Genomic DNA, 18918 nt, shown 5'->3' on the forward strand with positions numbered 1-18918 from the left:
GCTGAGGGGCTTCAGTCAAACCACTTCACATGTCCAGGCTCACCCCCTGGGTTTCTCCTGTTGTCCAGAGTCACTGCCTTAAAGCCCCCAGTACAATCTGTGGACCCCATGATCTACGGCCCCAGAGGCTGCTCAAAGGAGCCAGCATCTCTGACCGAGTCTACAGGATCCCATGGGGAAGGGCCTGCATCTACACAACCACAGGGTGGCTCTCAGGCCCAGTGCCCCCCAGTGCAAAGGCCTCCTTGAATGCTGCCCCCAGCTCTGTCTGTGTATTGCTCACTCAGAGAGTAAAAGTCAAAACCAAAGATAAAATAAAAATCTCTCTGCAGTGCCAAAAATACCTCCCCACGGGATGAGGAAGCAGGCACCGGTTTCCACAGCAGCAACTGTTGCTATGGATACAGGGCTCCTGCCAGAAAGGGGTGGGGACAGAGATGGGGCAGGGGGACTAGTGGGGGAGGGGAATTCAGCAATGGGATATGGGGGGACAGAGATGGGGGGGAGAACAGAGAGGTACCAGCAGGGGGCAGGAGAGACAGGCTGGTCAGCTGGAGGGAGGGACCTGGCTAACCCTGGCCCTCATGCCCCCCATCACTGGTAAAGTTGATCTGCATATACAGACTTTGGGGAGGGAGGTCGCTAAACAGTAATATTTGTACCAGAATGGAAGGAGGAAAACAGGATCTCCCACAAATGTGAATGCTTTTCTGATTTGAGCGCAATAAGTCCAACATATTCCCCCAGAGAGCCTTGATTCCTACTATTCACTGACTTCTCTCACCTAGAACTGTTACCTCCTATGGGCTGAGTTTACTCTGGGCCTGTAGCGAGCAGCAGGACGGCCCTCCAGGAGGGAGCCCGAGGGAATGGCCATAGGACAGCTGGCCGTGTCCTCTCCTGCACTCCCTCTCTCCCTGCCATGGAGACCCCAGCCCTGGGAGATCCCACCTGGCAGGTAAGGGCCCCTCAGCTCTGTGACGGGCAGATGGGGGCACATGTGCCACCAGCCCCAGAGCCAGGTCCTGGGCAGGAGCTTTTAGAATAGAATCCTAAGGGCCCAGAGGCTGGCTGCTCAGCCACCCCTGCCCAGAGGTTCCCCACTGTGCACAGGCTTCTGTTCACAACTCTCCCCAGAGGCCTCCCTACCCCTCCGTGGGGCCACAGGCTGTTCATCACATGTCACAGTTGGAGGCTTCATTGCTTTCTGCCTCCCCCAGCAGTGATGTGAGCCAGGAGGCTGCCTGCATGAACAGGTCCCCAGGAAGGGGCCACGGCCACTCTCTGTCTCTACTGCTCCCACCACCTCACATGCAGCTGTCAGGCCCGTGTTCCTGAACCCTGTTTTCATATCAACCCCCAAGAACCTGCAACAGCCCCTCATACCCACTGACAAGGTTATGACACCGCCAATGTGTTTCCTTGACCTGAGCCCCTCCGCTCCAGCACTCACGCCAGACACATCTCTCCCCAAGCCAGCTGTCCCCCGACACCCACCTGGGGGAGCACGGTCCGGAGGCACCACCAGTGGCTCCACCCACAGCCCATAAACCCCCGGACATTCCTCCCACAGGCGACCTCTCCTGGCCTGCTGGGTGTCCAGCCTCGAACTGTGCTCTGTCCACCAGGAGGCAGGCTGGCTGGCTTCCTGTCACTGCTGTACAAGCTGCCACCACTACAGCCCAAACAGCACACTTTCTCTCAAAGTTCTGGGGGGCCAGAAGCGAGAAGCCAGACTCATGGGCAGAGTCAAGGTGTCACACATCGCCCTGCTTCCTTCTGGGGTTCCATAGAGAATCCATCCCCTTGTCCAGCCTCTAGAGGCCACCATGTTCCTCAGCTCATGGCTCCATCCTCTGTCTTCTGTAGTCACGTCTCCGTGGGACCCTCCTGCCCCTTCTTATAAAGGACCCAAGTGATGACCCTGGGCCCACTTGGATAATCCAGGATCATCTCCCACCTCAGGGTCCTCAATCCTACTGCATCTGCAAAGTCCCTCTAGCCACATAGGTGGCAATTCAGAGGTTAGGGTATAAGGCTGTGGACACCTCCATCATCTAGCTTCCCACACCCCTTCCTGGACCACCTGACCCTGGGCCTGGACCCAGCAGCCGCCTACTTCAGGCTCCCTTCCAACCTTCCTTAGGGCCGGCTGTCACCCAGCTTCATGCCTGATGTTGAGGCAGCAATGCCATCTTTTTAAATTCATCTTTCCCCTCTCAAAATGAAGAAGGAAGCCCCACGTGGGCCCGCTTTCATCTACATCCCGACTATCACTGCCCACACAGGCGCCATCTGTCCACGTTGCCATGCCTGTGTCCCCTCTTGGCCACCCCACCTTCCTCTGGGCCACATCCCGCCCACCAGGCCCAGTGCCCTCACTCCAGCTTCATGTCACTAGCCAGGTTCAGCAATGTATGCTCAAGGCTCCCGAAAGTGCCCCCCGCCTGAGTCAGACTGGCTGTCTCCCTTCCCACAACCCCCAGGAAAGGCCCTTCCAGGCCCTGCAGCAGGGGCTCCAGCCTCGCCCCGCCCCAGCAAGACTGTGGGTACTCTGAGTGGCCGACAGGAATCCCAAGCAAAGGCAGCCCAGGGCAGTGGAGGACATCTCCAGCAAGCACAGCCTTCATGGGCCTCAGAGATGAGCCAGCCTCCTGGGGCAGCAACCCAGGACTCAATGGGAAACGTAAGCACACACGTTAGCACAGGGCCTCAGTGAGCTTTCAGGAAATTGCTGTAGCTGTTATCACGACCATTAATAATTATACTCAGAGGCAAGGTCCTTTGAAACCCTCATAATTCAACCTCCACCAAACTATACCTACCCTCCTCTCCGCCCACAGTAGTTTCCTTCCTCCAAAGAGAAAACCCAGCAGAAACCCTTTGTTGAAAGGCCATCAGCCATGGAACACCCGCCTGGAACACCCACCCCCTCCCCAGGAGCACAGAGGCCCACTGGCAGTTCCTGCCCTGCCCAAGGAGAAAGGCTTCACTGCCAGGTAGGGCGGTGGCCCTGACTCCAGAACCCTGGAGGCCTGCTCCCCGTCCGGCAAGGCTGCCTCAAAGGGCCTGTCTTTCCCACAGAGGCGCCCACAGGGAAGGCAGGCCTCTTCTCTGGCACACAAACCCAAGACAACAGACACAAATGCACACCAAGGCCAGCAAGGCCTGATGGGGCTTCTTCACCACACACGCAACCTGCATAAGCAACAGCCAGTGGTGGGGAAGGCAGAGTCAGGCGCCACTGCTGCCACATGCAGGCCACAAGGGAAGGACTATGGAAGCAGGACCACAAGAGCAGGGCCACGGGGGCAGGGTCATGGGGGCAGGACCACAGGAGCAGGGTCATGGGGGCAGGGCCATGGGGGCAGGCATGCAATGACAGCCATGACAGCCCAGCTAAGCCCACCAGGGCCTGACAGTACTGGCCAGCCACAGACCCCTCTGCTATACAGTCTGGCGCCTGTGCCAAACCCTAGTCTCCCGGCTCCTCTGCGCTCCTCCCCAGGACCTGTGGCCAGGGGTTTGTCCCAAGTCACATCTGAAGGGCAAGATCCCACTGTGACCTCTGGCCTGGCCAGCCCCACTCACAGAGGCCCAGCCTGGCTCCAGGTGGAAAGTTGGCTACGCTGCCTCCGCTCTGCCTTGCCAGATCAAGGACACAAAGGGCCTGCCTCAAAAATGCATCTATAAAGCTCTCCAGGAAGCAGCCAGCAGGGCCAGAATGTTCCAGAGTCACCATCTTGCTCCCCTCCAGGAACAGAGCAGGGCTTTGTCTTTTATCATCACCGTCATCAAATATTTACAGAGGCTGACAGACATCTCAGGCAGGCCAGCCGTGAGCCAAACACCACACTTCCCAGGACAGGAGGAGGTGCAGGAGAGTATGCAGGGCAGCCAGAGGGGTGAGGTTTCCTGCAGGGCAGCCGCTGCTCTCTCCGACTGGAGCAAACATGCCCACCATGGGTCTGGGTCCTTGTTGTCTGGACACAGAACCCAGAGCAGGCTGCCTCTATGCTGTCCCCACTGAAAGAAGTACACAGGAACAGGTTGAAGGGCTCTTCACACTCAGGACTCCCGGGAAGTCAAGAGCAAGGGAGTGAGCAGGCACCCACTCCAGCCCAGGCAAGGGGCCTAGAGCTGCCAAGGACAGGGACAGAGCAGCCCCAGACCCCCATGCCCACCTCAGCCTCCTCCCTCCAATCCGTTACAGTCCAGACTGGAAACCACCCAAGTCTGTCCATGGATCGACAGGCAGACTGTGAACACCTACACAGTAGAAAAGGGACCGACTGCTGATCGGTGCAGCCAGGACTGAGTCCCAAAGGGCATACTGACACGTGTGGGCAGCAGACACAAAAGGCTGAACACACACTGTGTGATTTACATGCAGGAAATTCTAGGGCAGGCAGGCGATCTACAGAACTGTAGGCGGGCAACAGGACCTGGGGCCAGGGTTACAGGGAGATGTCTACCTCTGCCAGGTAGGGCTCACAACGCACTGACCTGCTCTGTAGGCTCCAGCAGTTTGACTTCCACAATAATAAAGCAACGCCCCTCTACTGTTCAGCATTTTATTTTCCTTTACTTTCAAAGAATACCATCTATCCCTTTCTTCTTAAAAACTCTTTCACTGTTTATTTTCATCTGGTTTTGCTTCATTTTATTTCTAACTGATAGCTTTTAATGTGTTTTGCCATTTTCCCTAAACTCATCCTGTCCTCTTCCTCTGAAGTATGCCTAGCTGAGTTTATTCACTTCCAGTCTCCTTTTTAACCTTCTTTTCACAAACAGCAAACGCAGTCATCTGTGCATACCTCCTCTCAGGCTAAGCCGGGTCCGCGGCCACAGCAACCAGACCTCAGCCCGGGCAGACCACCTGAGGGCCCCCAAACCCACACCAGTCCTGTATGTATCCCAGGGGTGCTGTCCAGGGGATGTTAACCTCCAACTTGCAAAAGCAACTAAGCAAGATGGGAGGGGACAGGCAAGCCCTTCTGAGGCTGGGCCCCAAACCCCAGGAGACAGTATAGGTGGGGAAGGTGGGTCCACTGGCATCTAAAGGCCAAGAATCCACTCACAGTCAGGGCCACCAATGCCTGGGAACACCCTTGCCTCAGGCTCTCTACCACCCCCAGGAACCAGCCCCGCCCCGTGTGACTCCAAATCACTCAGAGCACCACACCTCTGCTAACAGAGAAGCCTCAGTGTTCTCCATCACCCCCTGGTAAAACCAGAACCCCCAGCTGCCCAGCCTGGCCACCCAAGACACCAAGAGCCAGCCACCCTCCCCACACAACACAGCCCCCACCCCTCTCCACGAAATGGCTCCTCCCCAACTGATAACCTACTCCCCACATGGTGGCTCCAGGTTCAGGACCACTCAGCACACACACAAGGCCCACAGTCCAGGCCCCATGCCCTCAACCCAGAGTCCTCACCCAGAACGCTCAGAGGCAGCTATCATGCAGCAGAACCACCCCTATCAGATGTCCCTAGGGAAATGTCTGGAAGCTTGTCAAAGCACAGACAGCCACCACTGAGGGCAGCTTTTGTCCCCCTAGGAGCCCAACAGTCCAGGTGACCAGGCCAAGACCTACATCATGCAGGGTGGGGGCAACCATCCCAAGCAAAAGCTAGAGCAGATCATTCGCATATGTCATAGGTCTAGTGCATAGCCAGGGAGAGGTGGGGTGCTGCTTGGGTCCCCAGGGCCCGAGAATGTGCAGACATCGAGACTGTTCCATAGGGTCCCCTAGAACCAGGCAACTCTGCCTGTGGCTGTGGCCATCCAGACCCAGACCTTTGGGAACATGCTTCCAACTGGGAACACAGGATGGCCCCAAAGACCTGAGAGGATGCAGGGGGTCTTTCAACAGTGGCAGGGGACCCTAGCAATGCTGATAACCAATGACCCTGCAGTCCCCTTAAGTCAAATACTGCTATTGCACAAAAACACTTGAGGATGGAGTATTTCCAAAATCCAAGCACACATGGGCCCCCACCACACCCAGGAAGGCACCTGGTGACTGCACCCCTGCCCTGCTCCCCATCCAGTCTCCGCCACCCTTCAAGCTTTCAATGTTCTTCCAAAAAAGCCAAATTTACTCTCCTGCTTGAAACTCTTAATTAAAGAGAAGAAATGCCTCAGAACTTGTCAAGGCAGGTGTCAGTGGATTGCTGCTGGCCAATGCAGCAAGAGGACTTCCTGGCTTGAAGACACAGCACAACAGCCAGCTCCTTCTGGGGGACCACAGCAGCACCCAGGCTGAGAAGCTGCATCCCACAGGGTGCAGGGGTAAGCACCCTGACATGTCTGGCCCCAGTCAGGAGATGAGAGGAACATGCAAAATCCTGGGCCCAGCTGTGGGCAGGGCTGGGTGTGAGCCCACCCTGAACTCACCCCCCAGGGGAAAGGGGAGGCTCGTGGATCCACTCATCCCAGTGGTGGGCTCTCACCAAAGCTCAAGGAGGTGGGAGCTGCAGGCCACGTGGTGATTCACCATCACTGCACACGTTAGCACAAATGCTATAATTACGACTTTGCAAAATACCCAGAACATAAAAAAGAGACAAGAAGGGCATGTACCAAAGTGAAAACAGCTACGTCAGAGGAAAGAGATTTGGGGCAGTTTTTTCTTTTTCAGGTTTCAGCATCTGTCATGTCCGTCACCCTAACCCTAACTTAGGTGGCTTGCAACGTCCCCCCCAAAACCCCACAGTGGCCTCCCCATCCATCATCCGCCACCCCCTCCATCCTCACAACCCCCACTCATTGGAGGGGGTCCAAGGCTAGCACATTGCGGGGAGGGATTGTTCTAGATTAAAACTGACGTGACAACCAAATGCAATGCATGACTCTTGACTAGATCCTGGATCCAAACAGGAAAACCATCAGGAAGGCACAGTCCACGTCAGACGTGTGGCTGACAACACCCAAGTTAAATTTGAGTGTGACACTGAGCTATGGTTTTGTAGGAAAACGTCCTCACTCCTATACGAGATGTGTGCTGAAGTTTTCAAGGCAAGGCGGAAATGGGCCAGAATAAAACATATGCAGAGGTACAGAGATAAAGCAAATGTGGCAAAATGTTTACAACTGCTAACTCCAACTTTCCCATCCATGTTTTTCAAAATAAAAAGTTCGTGGGGAAGTGTAAACTGGATTGCTGGCAGAGAGGAGAAAGCTCAGAGAAAGAGGAAAGAGGAGAGGGTAGGGCCAGCGGGTAGACAGCTGGGAGGCCATGTCACAGGGTCCCAGCCACAGACTCCTGGAGGTGAGAGGTGGAAGGAGCAGGGCATGGCAGCCCCTGGAGGCACCTAGAAGCAGTAGGGTATGTGGGTTGTTCTGTTCGGAAGACAGGCCCAGGTGGAAGAGGGCCTCATCAAACATGGGAACCAATCAGATCTTGGAGGGATGAGGTAATGAGCACCAAAAAGACCTTGGGGGGATAAAGTAACCAAGACAGACACGGGCAGGCACCCCTCGCACTCGCCCACTGCCTGCCACCCCTGTCTACCAACAAAACCCACTGTGCCCAGCCCCAGGGAATAGATCATAACCCATCTATGCCACCAAGCCTTTCCCAGATGCCCTTGCAGCTAAGGGAGACCACACAATCTCATTGTAACCAGAAAAACCAGAGGCTTACTGGTAAACGTTTTCCTTTATGGATTAAAATATGGACACCTTACCTAACCTCCACCTAACCACCTGCTTGCTTCCTGTCTTCAAATATGGTTGTTATGCCTGGAACTATGGCAGCCTTTCTGCCACCATGAGGCGACGAGACTGGGGACAAATCCAACAAGGCTGAGGAAAGTAGAAGAGAAAGAAGGACAGCACCTTTCTCCCTGCCAACATTGCTGAGTCACTAGGGCCCTGGACAGGCCATCCCCAGATTTTGGATTCTGGGGATGATCAAAAGTCTGCACTGCTTAGCCACACTTGGCTTGCAGCTAAGAATTTTCCCAGCTTATCCACTCCTGAGAAAGCACACAGACAGCCAGAAAAGCAGGAGGCCTGGGGGAAAAAGTGGACATCAAGAGGACAGGTCCTTCCAGGGCAGCTTCTGGCCTGAGACAGGTAGGGAGTCTTCTCAAGGGCAAGGCCAGCTTTCCATGTCTAGATCCAAGTGCTGCCAACTGCACCACCAATAAGTGAGATGGGAACCCCCATGTCTGCAATGTCTGCAACGCAGCCAAGACATGCCATGGGAACATTGGAACTCTATGTTCCAATGTTGGAATTGTTGGAACTCTACCAACAGTCAGCCAACACTCCTCGGAGCCCATCCTGGTCCCATGAGATAGTCGCAAAACTAAAGAAAAGGTGGAAGGGGTGCAAGGCCTCCCACACCCTGTCAAGAGCTTCACAACACAGCGAGTATTTTAAAGGCTCTGAGAAGTCCCACAACAGCAATTCATGCTTGACCCAGCACTCTTCAAGCCTATTTAGTAACACCCCTTTCCAAAGCAGCCCTCTGAACACACATGGAAAATGACAATCCAGGGGAGAGGCAGGAAGCGTGCCACCAGCTGCTGTCTCTCAGTGTGAGCTTGGATGTAAGCTACCTTCCCTGAGTCTCCTTCTCATCTATGAAAACAGAGTCCCAAAACTACTCAAAGTGGTTCTGAGGACCTGATAAACTCACACATGGGTCCAGACATCCAAGAAAGTCCTCACCATACCACAGCTTCTTTCCTGCCCTCCTGCCCATGGACAGCTGACAGCCAGGCCTGAACCTCCCTGCCAAGGAGGCCCTCGAAGCCAAGCCAGGACAGCCCTATGCAAACCACCAGGACTCGGGGGCACCAAGCCTCACCCAGCACCACTCTCTACTCCACTGGTTCCTCTGCCCATGTGCCTGGGCAGGGCTCATGCCATGCCATCTTTAATTTCTGGAGCCACCATAGAGAGACTCCACTCCTGAACACCTGGGAAGTATGCCCAGCTCAAGGGCTGACCAGCCTTGGTCCTCAGGGAGGTGGCGCATGAGGGGGACCACTGGCCAGTCCTCCTGACTTGTGCCATGAAGTCATGAAGACCGCTTGGCACAGAAGCCCCTGGAAGCAGATGCTCAGGGAGCCCACAATCCAGGGCCACCTCTCTATGGCCAAGGATGCTCTGCCCAGCCTGCAGCCTCCCCCCAGATCACGGCTGGGCAGGGCTTTCTGGAAAACCCCTCCAAGAGGACCGGAACACAAAGCACAAAGACAGGAATGGACCCGAAACCACAGCCTCTCCTTGCAAACCAATAAATTGCATTAAGAGACACTCTAGAAACAAATAAAAAGATAAATTTTAAAAGCAGTGATGGGACTTCCCTGGTGACACAGTGGTTAAGAATCTACCTGCCAGTGCAGGGGACATGGGTTCAATCCCTGGTCCAGGAAGATCCCACGTGCCGCAGAGCAACTAAGCCCGTGCGCCGCAACTACTGAGCCTGCTCTCTAGAGCCCATGAGCCACAACTACTGAGCCCAAGTGACACAACTACTGAAGCCCACGTGCCTAGAGCCCGTGCTCTGCAAAAAGAGAAGCCACCACAATGAGAAGCCCACGCACCGCAACAAAGAGTAGCCCCTGCTAGCCGCAACTAGAGAAAGCCTGCATGCAGCAAGGAAGACCCAACACAGCCATACATACATACATACATAAATTTATTTTTTAAATATATAAATAAATAAAAATAAAAGCTGTGACACTTAGTAACTATAGCTGTATTTATAAAAGATATACATGGGGAAACAAGAACTTGAAGGTAATGTTCAAAATTAGTAAGTAGTTATATTCACTTGAATTATGAATAGTTTTTTCATTTCTGCATACTTCTTTAATGTAGCTGTTATACTGCTTTGTTTTGCTTTTTAATTAATGAACTTTTTTTAAAAAGTTCTCGGCTTATAGAAAGATTGAGCAGAAAGTACAGAGTTCCCTTGTACTCCCTCACACCCGCACACAGTTTTCCCTATTATTAACATCTTGCATTGGTGTGGTACTTTGTTATAACTGGCATGCCAATATTGATATTATTATTAACTAAAGTCCATTATTTATATTATGGTTCTCTCTTGGTGTTGCACATTCTATGGGTTTGGACAAATTTATAATGACATGTATCCATCATTATAGTATCACACAGAATAGTTTCACTGCCCTAAAAATCCTCTGTGCTCTACCTATTCATCACTCCCTCCCCACTAACCCCTGGCAACCACTGATCTTTTAACTGTCTCCACAGTTTTGCCTTTTCCAGAATGTCATATAGTTGGAATCATACAGTATGCAGTCTTTTCAAATTGGCGTCTTTCACTTACTAATGTGCATTTAAGGTTCTTCCATATCTTTACATTGTTTGAAAGTTCATTTCTTTTTAGCGCTGAATAATATTCCACTGTCTGGATGTACTACAGTTTATCTGTTCAACTACTGAAGGATATCTTGGTTGCTTCCAAGTTTTGGCAATTATGAATAAAGCTGCTATAAACATCTGTGTGCGGGTTTTTGTGCGGACATAAATTTTCAACTTATTTGGGTAAATACCAAGGAGCATGATTGCTGAATGATATGGTAAGAGTATGTAAAGTTTTGTAAGATGTCGTCATACTGTCTTCCAAAGTGGCTGTACCATTTTGCGTTCCCACAAGCAATGAATGAGAGTTCCTGTTGCTCCACAAACTTGTCAGCATTTGGTGATGCCAGTATTCTGAATTTTGGCCATTCTAATAGGTGTGTAGTGATATCTCATTGTTTTAATTTGCATTTCCCCAATGAAACAGGATGTGGAGTGTCTGTTCATATGCTTATTTGCCATTTGTATATCTTCTTTGATGAGATGTTTGTTAAGGTCTTTAGCCCACTTACCCCCAGCCCCACCCCCGAGCTTTCCTCTGTTCAAGAAGCCAAGGTCAGAGGCAAGGAGGGGACCATGGTTCTGTGTTCCCCTTCCGTGACCCACAAAAAAGGTCTTGGCCTATTTTTTAATCTGGTTGTCTGGTTTCTAATTGTTAAGTTTTAAGAGTTCTTGGTATATTCTGGGTAACAGCCCTTCATCAGATATGCGTTTGACAAAGATTTCCTCCCAGTCTGCATCTTGTCTTCTCATTTGCAGAACAGAAGTTTTTCATTTTAATGAAGCTGAACTTAGAAAGTTTTTCTTTCATAGATCATATCTGTGGTGTTGTATCTAAAAAGTAACTGCCAAACCCAAGGTCACCTACATTTTCTCCTATGTTATCTTCCAGGAAGTTTACAGTTTTGCATTTTATATTTAGGTCTATGATCCGTTTTGAGTTAACTTTTGTGAAAAGTATAAGGTCTGTGTCCATATTCATTTTTTTGCATGTGGATGTACAGTTGTTCCAGTACCATCTGTTGAAATGACCATCTTTCTCCATTGTGTTGCCTTTGCTCCTTTGTCAAAGGTCAGGTCATATATTTATGTGTATTTGTTTCTGGGCTCTCTATTCTGTTTCATTGATCTATTTCTCTATACCACACTGCCTTGATCATTTTTCTTTTATTCTTTTCCAAAACTTTAACATTTATTTAAAGAACACTGACATAAATTGGAGGTAATGATCAAGTATTCCAGGAAATCTTAGAATTCAAGTCTCTCAGGAACAGAACTGGATATGAAAAATACTTGAAGCGGGAAAACCTACAGCTGACTCAGGGTGCCAACCTCGGACAGGCTGGGTTTCTGCATCCTCACCAGGGGGCCTCTCCACCCAAAACACAGCTCCTGGATTGTCTGTGGCCAGAAGCAGATCCTAATCTGCTTAGAGATTCCACCTGCTTCACTCACACCCTTTCCTTATCTGCAGCTCAGCAGCCAGGTGCTCAGGTAGAGCTGCAGGGGCACAGGCCCTCAGCCTGCCTGCACCTGGAGGCCCCTGGGCCACCCCAGGGGCCCACCTCCAGCCTCAGGCAGGCCTCCCTGCTCCTCCAGGTTCAGCTTGCTCTCCACCTCAATCTCAGCTTCTTAAACTGTTTATCTGCAGGGTGAGAAGAAGCTTAACTCTGAGTGCCCACTCTCAGCAGTGCTGCATACTCGGTGCTGAATGTACTTCTCCACAGTCCCCATGGCCCTGTGAGGGTTGGCTAGCACCATCCCCACTGCACAAACGGGTAAACCGGGGTTCAGAAAGGCAGGTGCCCTCTCTATGGCCTCCCCGCTGGGAAGCTGTGGGGCGGGGGTCCGAATGCAGCAGGACACGCTCCCAGAGTGTTTGTATGCACTGCACGGTGTGCCCTGCCTGGCTGCGAGGCTCCTAAGCACCCCTTCCCACCACCTCAGGCAGATGCTGGCACCGTTCAGCCAAGGCAGACCACAAAGGAGACCCGAGCCTGTGGCCTGAACCCCTGCAGGACTGAGTCAAGTTCTTCTCCATCGAAGTGGTGACCTACAGCTCTGTGTTCTCACCTTTGGCATCATCCAGCTGCAGCCTGAAGCCAGCCCAAGCTACTGGCCCCAAGAGATGCCTACAGCCAGGCAGAGGGCTGCTAGAGTCAGCCATTCTGGAAGGTGAGTGGCAGGCACCCAAGAAGTCCAGCCAGCCCAGGACCGCAGGACAGTCTCTCCACAGACTGACTCCCTTGCTTCCTGCAGGCTTCTCGCAAACACCCCTCCTCTGTGAGAACCTGGCTCTCCCACCATGACTCTCCTGCTGACTGTGGTACACCAGGGCTGAAACCAGGACACATGCTCAAAAAATGCCTGCTGAGCCAATAAACCACACCAGCCTGCGCTGCTGAGCCCGGACACGAGACCCAGCATTGGGAACCCTAGGGAACGTCCACTCTCTACGTTCCTCTTATCAATTCTTTCCCTTGCCACCATGATGTTCCAGCTAACAGTCCACCAGCAAAGCTTCACCCACCTCAGAGTTACCCAGTCACCACCTGGAAATGGCACGAGAGGTGGGGAGATGCCCACTAGCCCTCCACCCAAGTTAGGCAGTCTGGGGATCCTCCCTCTGGGATCCAAGTCACTGGGCAATTCAGGCCTGAAACGCTCAGCCTGGTACCCTCACACGCCAGGGCCCTGAGGATACCTTGAGAGGCACACACTCGGCCACAGGAACACCTGCTTCCAACAGGGAAAAAGCTGCAATGCCCAATGTGCCCACAGTGGTGACCCACAGCTCGGGCTGCTTGTTCATCATTGCTGACCACACTCACCTCCCCAACAAAGCTTGGGGATAGGGGAGGGGCCTCTGGGTTCTGGATGCCCACACTTCTGCACTGATGGGCCCCTCCCCAGTGCATTTCACAGGCCTCTCAGGAAGTTGGCACCAACCTTTCTCACCAACCAAACCAGAACTGTGGTCAAGATGACACATGAAACATCATTTGGGAAAGCAAGCTCAGTGTTGACACCCAACTGCTTTCAAATTACACCTCTTCCAACAAAATTGCGTCCTTAGAAGATTTTTTAAAAATAAAGATATAAAAGCAGGGTGACCGCCAGCCAAACTGAGTTGAGCCCTTTCTAAGCATCTTGCTCCAGCAAGTGAACACCATCTCCTCTGCACAGCCCCTCATCTCCCCATGTCAGCCAGATCGGGCTGCTTGTGGCTCCTCTGAAAGCAACACCTGACCCTCCCACATGAGGCCACAGGGGAGACCTCTCAACCCTGGGCCTGCGGCTGCCCAGCACCACAGGGTACGTGCCTGGTCTATGAAAGGCGATGATGCACCAGTATGGTCAGGTGTGTGAGCTCAGCGCCCAGTACAGGTGGGGCACCCACAGCCATGGGAGAGGTGCCAGACCACACCAATAGCAGGCAGACCTGGCCACCCTCTGAGGACAGCAAGGGGACCGGCATGTTCAGCACGGCTGCACACGACAAGCCCCTATAGGCATTATCCACTGCCAGGGCGCAGGAAGGTAACACAGAGGTCTGGCTGGGGTGGGTGAGTTGGGAAAAAATGAGTCCTCCATGGCCACACGAAGGAGACATCAGCAGATCCTGTGGTCCCCACATCCACAGCCTCTCCCTGGCCTGGAGTCCAGGCCATCACCACACGACGGGAGCCCAGCGACCTCTGGTCAGTGCAGAGCAGCAAAAGGACAGCTTCATGATGACACCTGAGGGGTCCAGACTCCTGTCCCTGGCTGATGGGGGCTCAGGCCCCATGGTACCTCTTCAGGACTCTCATGGCCCTCAAAGCCCCTGCAAGTACTCCAGGCAGAGGGTCAAGGAGTGACACCTCCATGAGGCTAAATGACTCCCACACTGGGCACAGGCCAGGACACAAGCGAGGGAAACATGAGTTGTGGGTGGAATCCCCCAAGAGGCCGTGCCCAACCCTGTAACCACAGCTCAAAGCAACCTTCTGTGAGGAGGAGGCAGCACAGAGGACCCTTGGAGACAGGGACCTGCTGATGGGAGGGGGCAGCACTGACCAAGGGGGCTGAAAACCAAGCCTCTCTCCAAGTTCTCGAGGAAGACACTTTAGCAGGCGGTCCAGGAAACGCCAACAGGCTGCCTCCAACGAAGCTTCTGGACACTGGCTGGGATCTGGGTTGGCTGCATTTTCTCTGCTCGGAGGCCCCACCCATGGCTCAGAGGCATCAGCAGGTGAGAGAGGGTGCCTGAGTCACCTGAGACCATGTCAGTGGTCCACACCTACCCCCACCCCAGGCAACCCAGAGTCAATCAGAAGCCTCCAGCTATCCCGTGCACTGTCTGACAGGATGGGGTCTGTGAGGGGCCAGAGTTGGCCACAGGGACATGGGAAATGTGAGCCAGAGTAAAGGCAGTGGTTCTGGGTGCATTTGTACTTTCCCTGTTGCTATTATGTGTCCTGGTGCCAGAAATGAACATTCATTCAAAAGAAAACAGAAGGGGAGGTAATATTTTAAAATGGCTTCCCCCCAAAAATCAATGTCAGCTTCAAACATCTGGAGAATTCAGGAGATGAAAACACCTCGCTGCCCTTCACTGTGATATGAACACATATTGCTCTTTCTGCAAAGCTCTTTCGACACTAAATTATAGAAGGAAACTGGAAGTCATGGGGATCTTACATCCTCCAAGCCAGACTTATTAGGTCCAAAAATGTGGCCTTTCCTCCCCTTGGCAGGGAACCCTGGAAAAAGCAAGCAGGTGACACTGTCTCAGTTCTGGGGGAGGCAGGCAGGTACCAACATCCCCCATGGTCCCAAGGTTGAGAGGAGGAAACAGACTTTTGAGGGTCGATTTCCAGGGCATTCCAAAGATGCCAGCTGAAGAGCTTATGGGGTTTGGGGAAGGGAGGGTTGGAGGGCAGGAGGAATACTGCAAAGCTCCCCATACTGAAGGCAATGCTCCTGGCAACCCACCCTCCAGTGGGAGCCCTGATGCTTGAGAATTCTGGGGGCTGGGTGGAGGATGAACGTCTCCACCCTGTGCACTAGGAAACCCCCTCCCCAGGCGCAAAGCCAGCATGCCACCTGTCGCCCTCCCTGGTGCTCGGTGGTCCGAGAGGACTAACCTGGTGCCCTGCCCTCCACCCTTATCTCCTCTCCTAAGGACGGCCATGCCAGGTGGCCTCTTCCCATGATGCTGCAATCCCCCTCTACCATCTGTATCCTCACAGGTGACCTTGGTGGGCTCTCAACAATAAAATGGGGGAAACAACAGCCTCCTGTTTGGTGAAAAGGAGAGTGCACACACAGCAGGCTCTCAGCTGCTGTCCGAAGCTGGTTCCCAGCCCCCTCTGGTGTAAAACCCTCTCAGACCCACCCAGCAGAAGGCAGCTGACCCTAAATGCTGTATATCAGCCCCCTTGTTGGGGGAGATACAGGAACAGCTTCCCGGCTGGCATGGGGCCCCCAGTAACTACTGTATAAGAAGCAAAACCAGACAGATTAGAAGCCGTCTCCCACGTTCCTACTCCCACCCAGAGTGCAGGAGTAAAAGCCCCCTGGACAGCAGCCAGGCTCTACTCTGGTGCCACTCTGCTTAGGGACCCAGAGGCAGAGCAGCTTGCCTTGCCTTAAAGGGAATGGGAATTAACAACCTCCTCCGAGGGTCACATGCACCTGCAATGCCTCAACCAGATCAGCTGGGCTCTGCTGCCGAGGTCTAACTCAGCTCCTGCCTGCTGCAGCACCCCCACTCCTGTCCTCCACCCGCAGAGGCGTTCCGCAGCAGAGCACCAGTGGGTGCTTGGAGTGCCACACCAGGTCACTTGCAAGAGCGAGAAGGTGAGGAGGGAAGGCACACAGCCACACTCTAGAATCAGGAATTCTCTTTTCCCTCTCTGGTCTTCCCTTTCCAGGTCCTCTTTCCCCTGTGCGTTCACACACAGCAGTGATGCCCAGCTCACTCCTATGCCATCCCAGCACACCATCCCCAGGGCCCCGGACCACAGACCACTGAGGCCACCCCTCAGCAGGTCCCAGAACCTGCAACCGTGAGGGAGGGGAGGTCTCAGTCCCTCTCAGTGAGAGACTCAATAGGCCACCCCTGGCTCCACCGTGAAAAGTCCGTATTTCCACAACAGAACCAAGGAGCTGTGAGGAGGGGGTGGTCTCCGAAGCTCTTTGTCTCAGGAGAAAGGCTGAGGACAGGTGGACACTGGACAAATTAGCCAGCTCACATATACGCACACACACAGGCCACCCTGCAGGGGCCCAGAGGACAAAGCAACCAAATCCCAATTCTGAGCCAAAAAGGCAGGCTGCCTGCAGTGTGGCAGGCGGCCTGCGTCAGGACTGGCAGGCCCAGCTAACTTTCCAGGGCGCTGGGGTAGGCTTACATCCGCATGGCCAGCTCTCGCAGAGTCCAGCCCCATGCCTGACAGCTGTTCCCCCAAACAAGGGAGGGCCAATAAACACCCACTGTGACAGGTGCTGCCGCGTCTTCCACGGCCAGCCCAGGACAGCCTGAGTTACCGTTTATATAATCTTTCAGGGCTGGGGCTGACATAGCCAACATGAGGGCAAGGTTATGAAAAATGCAAGTCCAGAGCCTTTGCATCCACAAAAACCAAACCAAAACAAAACCAACCCCACCTGCATTTTACATGACTGGGTTTTAAGACTTCTCACATATCCATTTTGTGAACTAACAGGATATAGTGACAACACTTCCAGGCTTTGCCCCAGAGGCCCCAGGGCCCAACATCCCTCACCGTAAACAGACCCCAGGTGAAAAGCCCCTCAGACGTCCCCAACTGGGGCATCTACACTCTGCAAGATGCAGTAAGGTGCTCATTTAAGAGCAGCTGAGAGTCCCCCAAACCACCCTGTGACCACCTGGACACAGGGCCCCGCAGCCCACACACTGCTTCTGCACAGACACAGACAATCCAGACAGCCTGGGTCAGTACAGCCCAGAAGAAGGAGCAGCACTGATCGGCAATGAAAGACAAGCCCTCCAAGTGCCCAGTCTCCATCATAGGCCCACATCGTGCGACACTTAGACACCACACACTGGGAGGTCGGATCTCCATCACCCAACCGTCACCACACAGACCGCCTGCACAACCAACCACCCACCCACCCAGAGGGTGACACACAGATGGCCGCTGCCAGGGGTGGCTAAGGCCAGGCATGGCCCGATGCCAGAACGCACTCGCCCACCACCCACCTGAGGCCATCTCGCCCCTCACCTGCAGCTCGCACCAGGCTACCTCCACCCAGGTCTCCGTGTCCAGCCCCTTGTAGACCGTCTTGAAGGAGCCGCGGCCAAGCTCAATGTCGAACTTGAGGAAGCGGCCGTCCAGGGAGGTGGCCACAGCCTTGAGGTCGTCCTCGTCGTCCTCCTCCTCCTCGGGCTCCTCCCGGCGTGCGCGCCCGAGCTCTGGCCTCGCCTCGAGAGCCCCCACGTCCTCCTTCCTCGCGGCCGCCGCCGCCTCCTCCTCGTGGGGGCCGCCCTCGGGGGCAGGCGCGGACGAGGGCGCGGGGTCCGGGCCAGGCTCCTGCGCGCCCGCGGGCTCAGGGCCGGGGTCTGCAAGGTCGCCCAGCGGCGCGGCAGGCGCGGCAGGCGCGGGGACGGCCGGGCGACCGCGGGCGCGCTCGGCGATGAGGCGGCGCGTCTTGCAGAGTAGCAGCACCCTTCGCTGCAGCGGCTGCGGGGGCTGCGCGCCCGGCGACTCGGCCCCCTCCAGGCCCGGCGGCTCCTCCTGGTCGGAATCCACCACGCTGCGTCGCAGGAAGCGCTGGGGCCCGGGCCGCGCCGCCCGCGCCCGCGGCACCGCCGCCGGCTCCGCCATGCCCGCGGGCCCTGCACCGCGCCCGGCCTCCATCAGTGCGCCGGGGGCGTCTCTGCGGCCGCCATCGTCGTCCATCTCTGCGAGCAAGGACACACAGGCCCGTGTGAGCGCGGGCCTCGCCGCACCTGCCCGGGACGTGGGATGAGACAGCGCCGCCCCAGGGCCCGCGGCCTGCCCGCCCCGGCCGCGGAGGGGCCTACTGGGCTGTCCCTGGGGCGGGCGCGGGGGGTTGCTGCAGACCGGACCAGGAGGCCGGACGGGGTGAGAGGCAGCCGTGCCCTGCTCAGGCCTGGGCCGGAGAGGAGCCCTGCTGGGCTGTCCCGGGGGACACGAGGGAGGCTGCAGAAGGGGCCGGAAGGCCGGGGAGAGGGGCACCTGTGCCCTGCCCAGCCCCGGGGAAGGGGGTCTACTGGGATGTCCCTGGGAGATAGGGGTGGTTAAGACGAGGCCGGGAGGCCCGGGCTGGGGGAGTGGGGGTGCCGTGCTCTGGGCCGCGGAGGGGTGAAGGAGGTCGGGGAAGAAGGAGGTACTGGCCAGGCGGCGGCTCCACAAAGGACGCTGCCCGGGGCGCAGGAGGGGCGCGCGGGGAGGGGGATGCGGCGGCGCGGCGCGCACACAAAGGCGGCGGGCGGGGGGCTCGGCACTCACAGGGCGAACGGGCGCCGTCCATGCCCGCGGCCCGGCGGCCCCGGCGGGCGAGGCCGCGCT

General features: G+C 55.1%; 1 protein-coding gene across 1 annotated transcript in view; it reads right to left on the minus strand.

The window, feature by feature from the left end:
• Positions 1-18287, minus strand: part of LOC114485043 (serine/threonine-protein kinase WNK2-like) — a gene marked incomplete at its 3' end in the record, with an annotated part of 67454 nt that extends 49167 nt beyond the window's left edge. The window contains exon 1 of the mRNA XM_028485397.1: positions 17608-18287. Coding sequence (XP_028341198.1) covers positions 17608-18285 — 678 coding nt within the window. The remainder of the gene's footprint in view (positions 1-17607) is intronic.
• Positions 18288-18918: the final 631 nt, after the last annotated feature.

This window comes from Physeter macrocephalus, unplaced genomic scaffold, assembly GCF_002837175.3.
Source record: "Physeter macrocephalus isolate SW-GA unplaced genomic scaffold, ASM283717v5 random_386, whole genome shotgun sequence".
NCBI lineage: Eukaryota > Metazoa > Chordata > Mammalia > Artiodactyla > Physeteridae > Physeter > Physeter macrocephalus.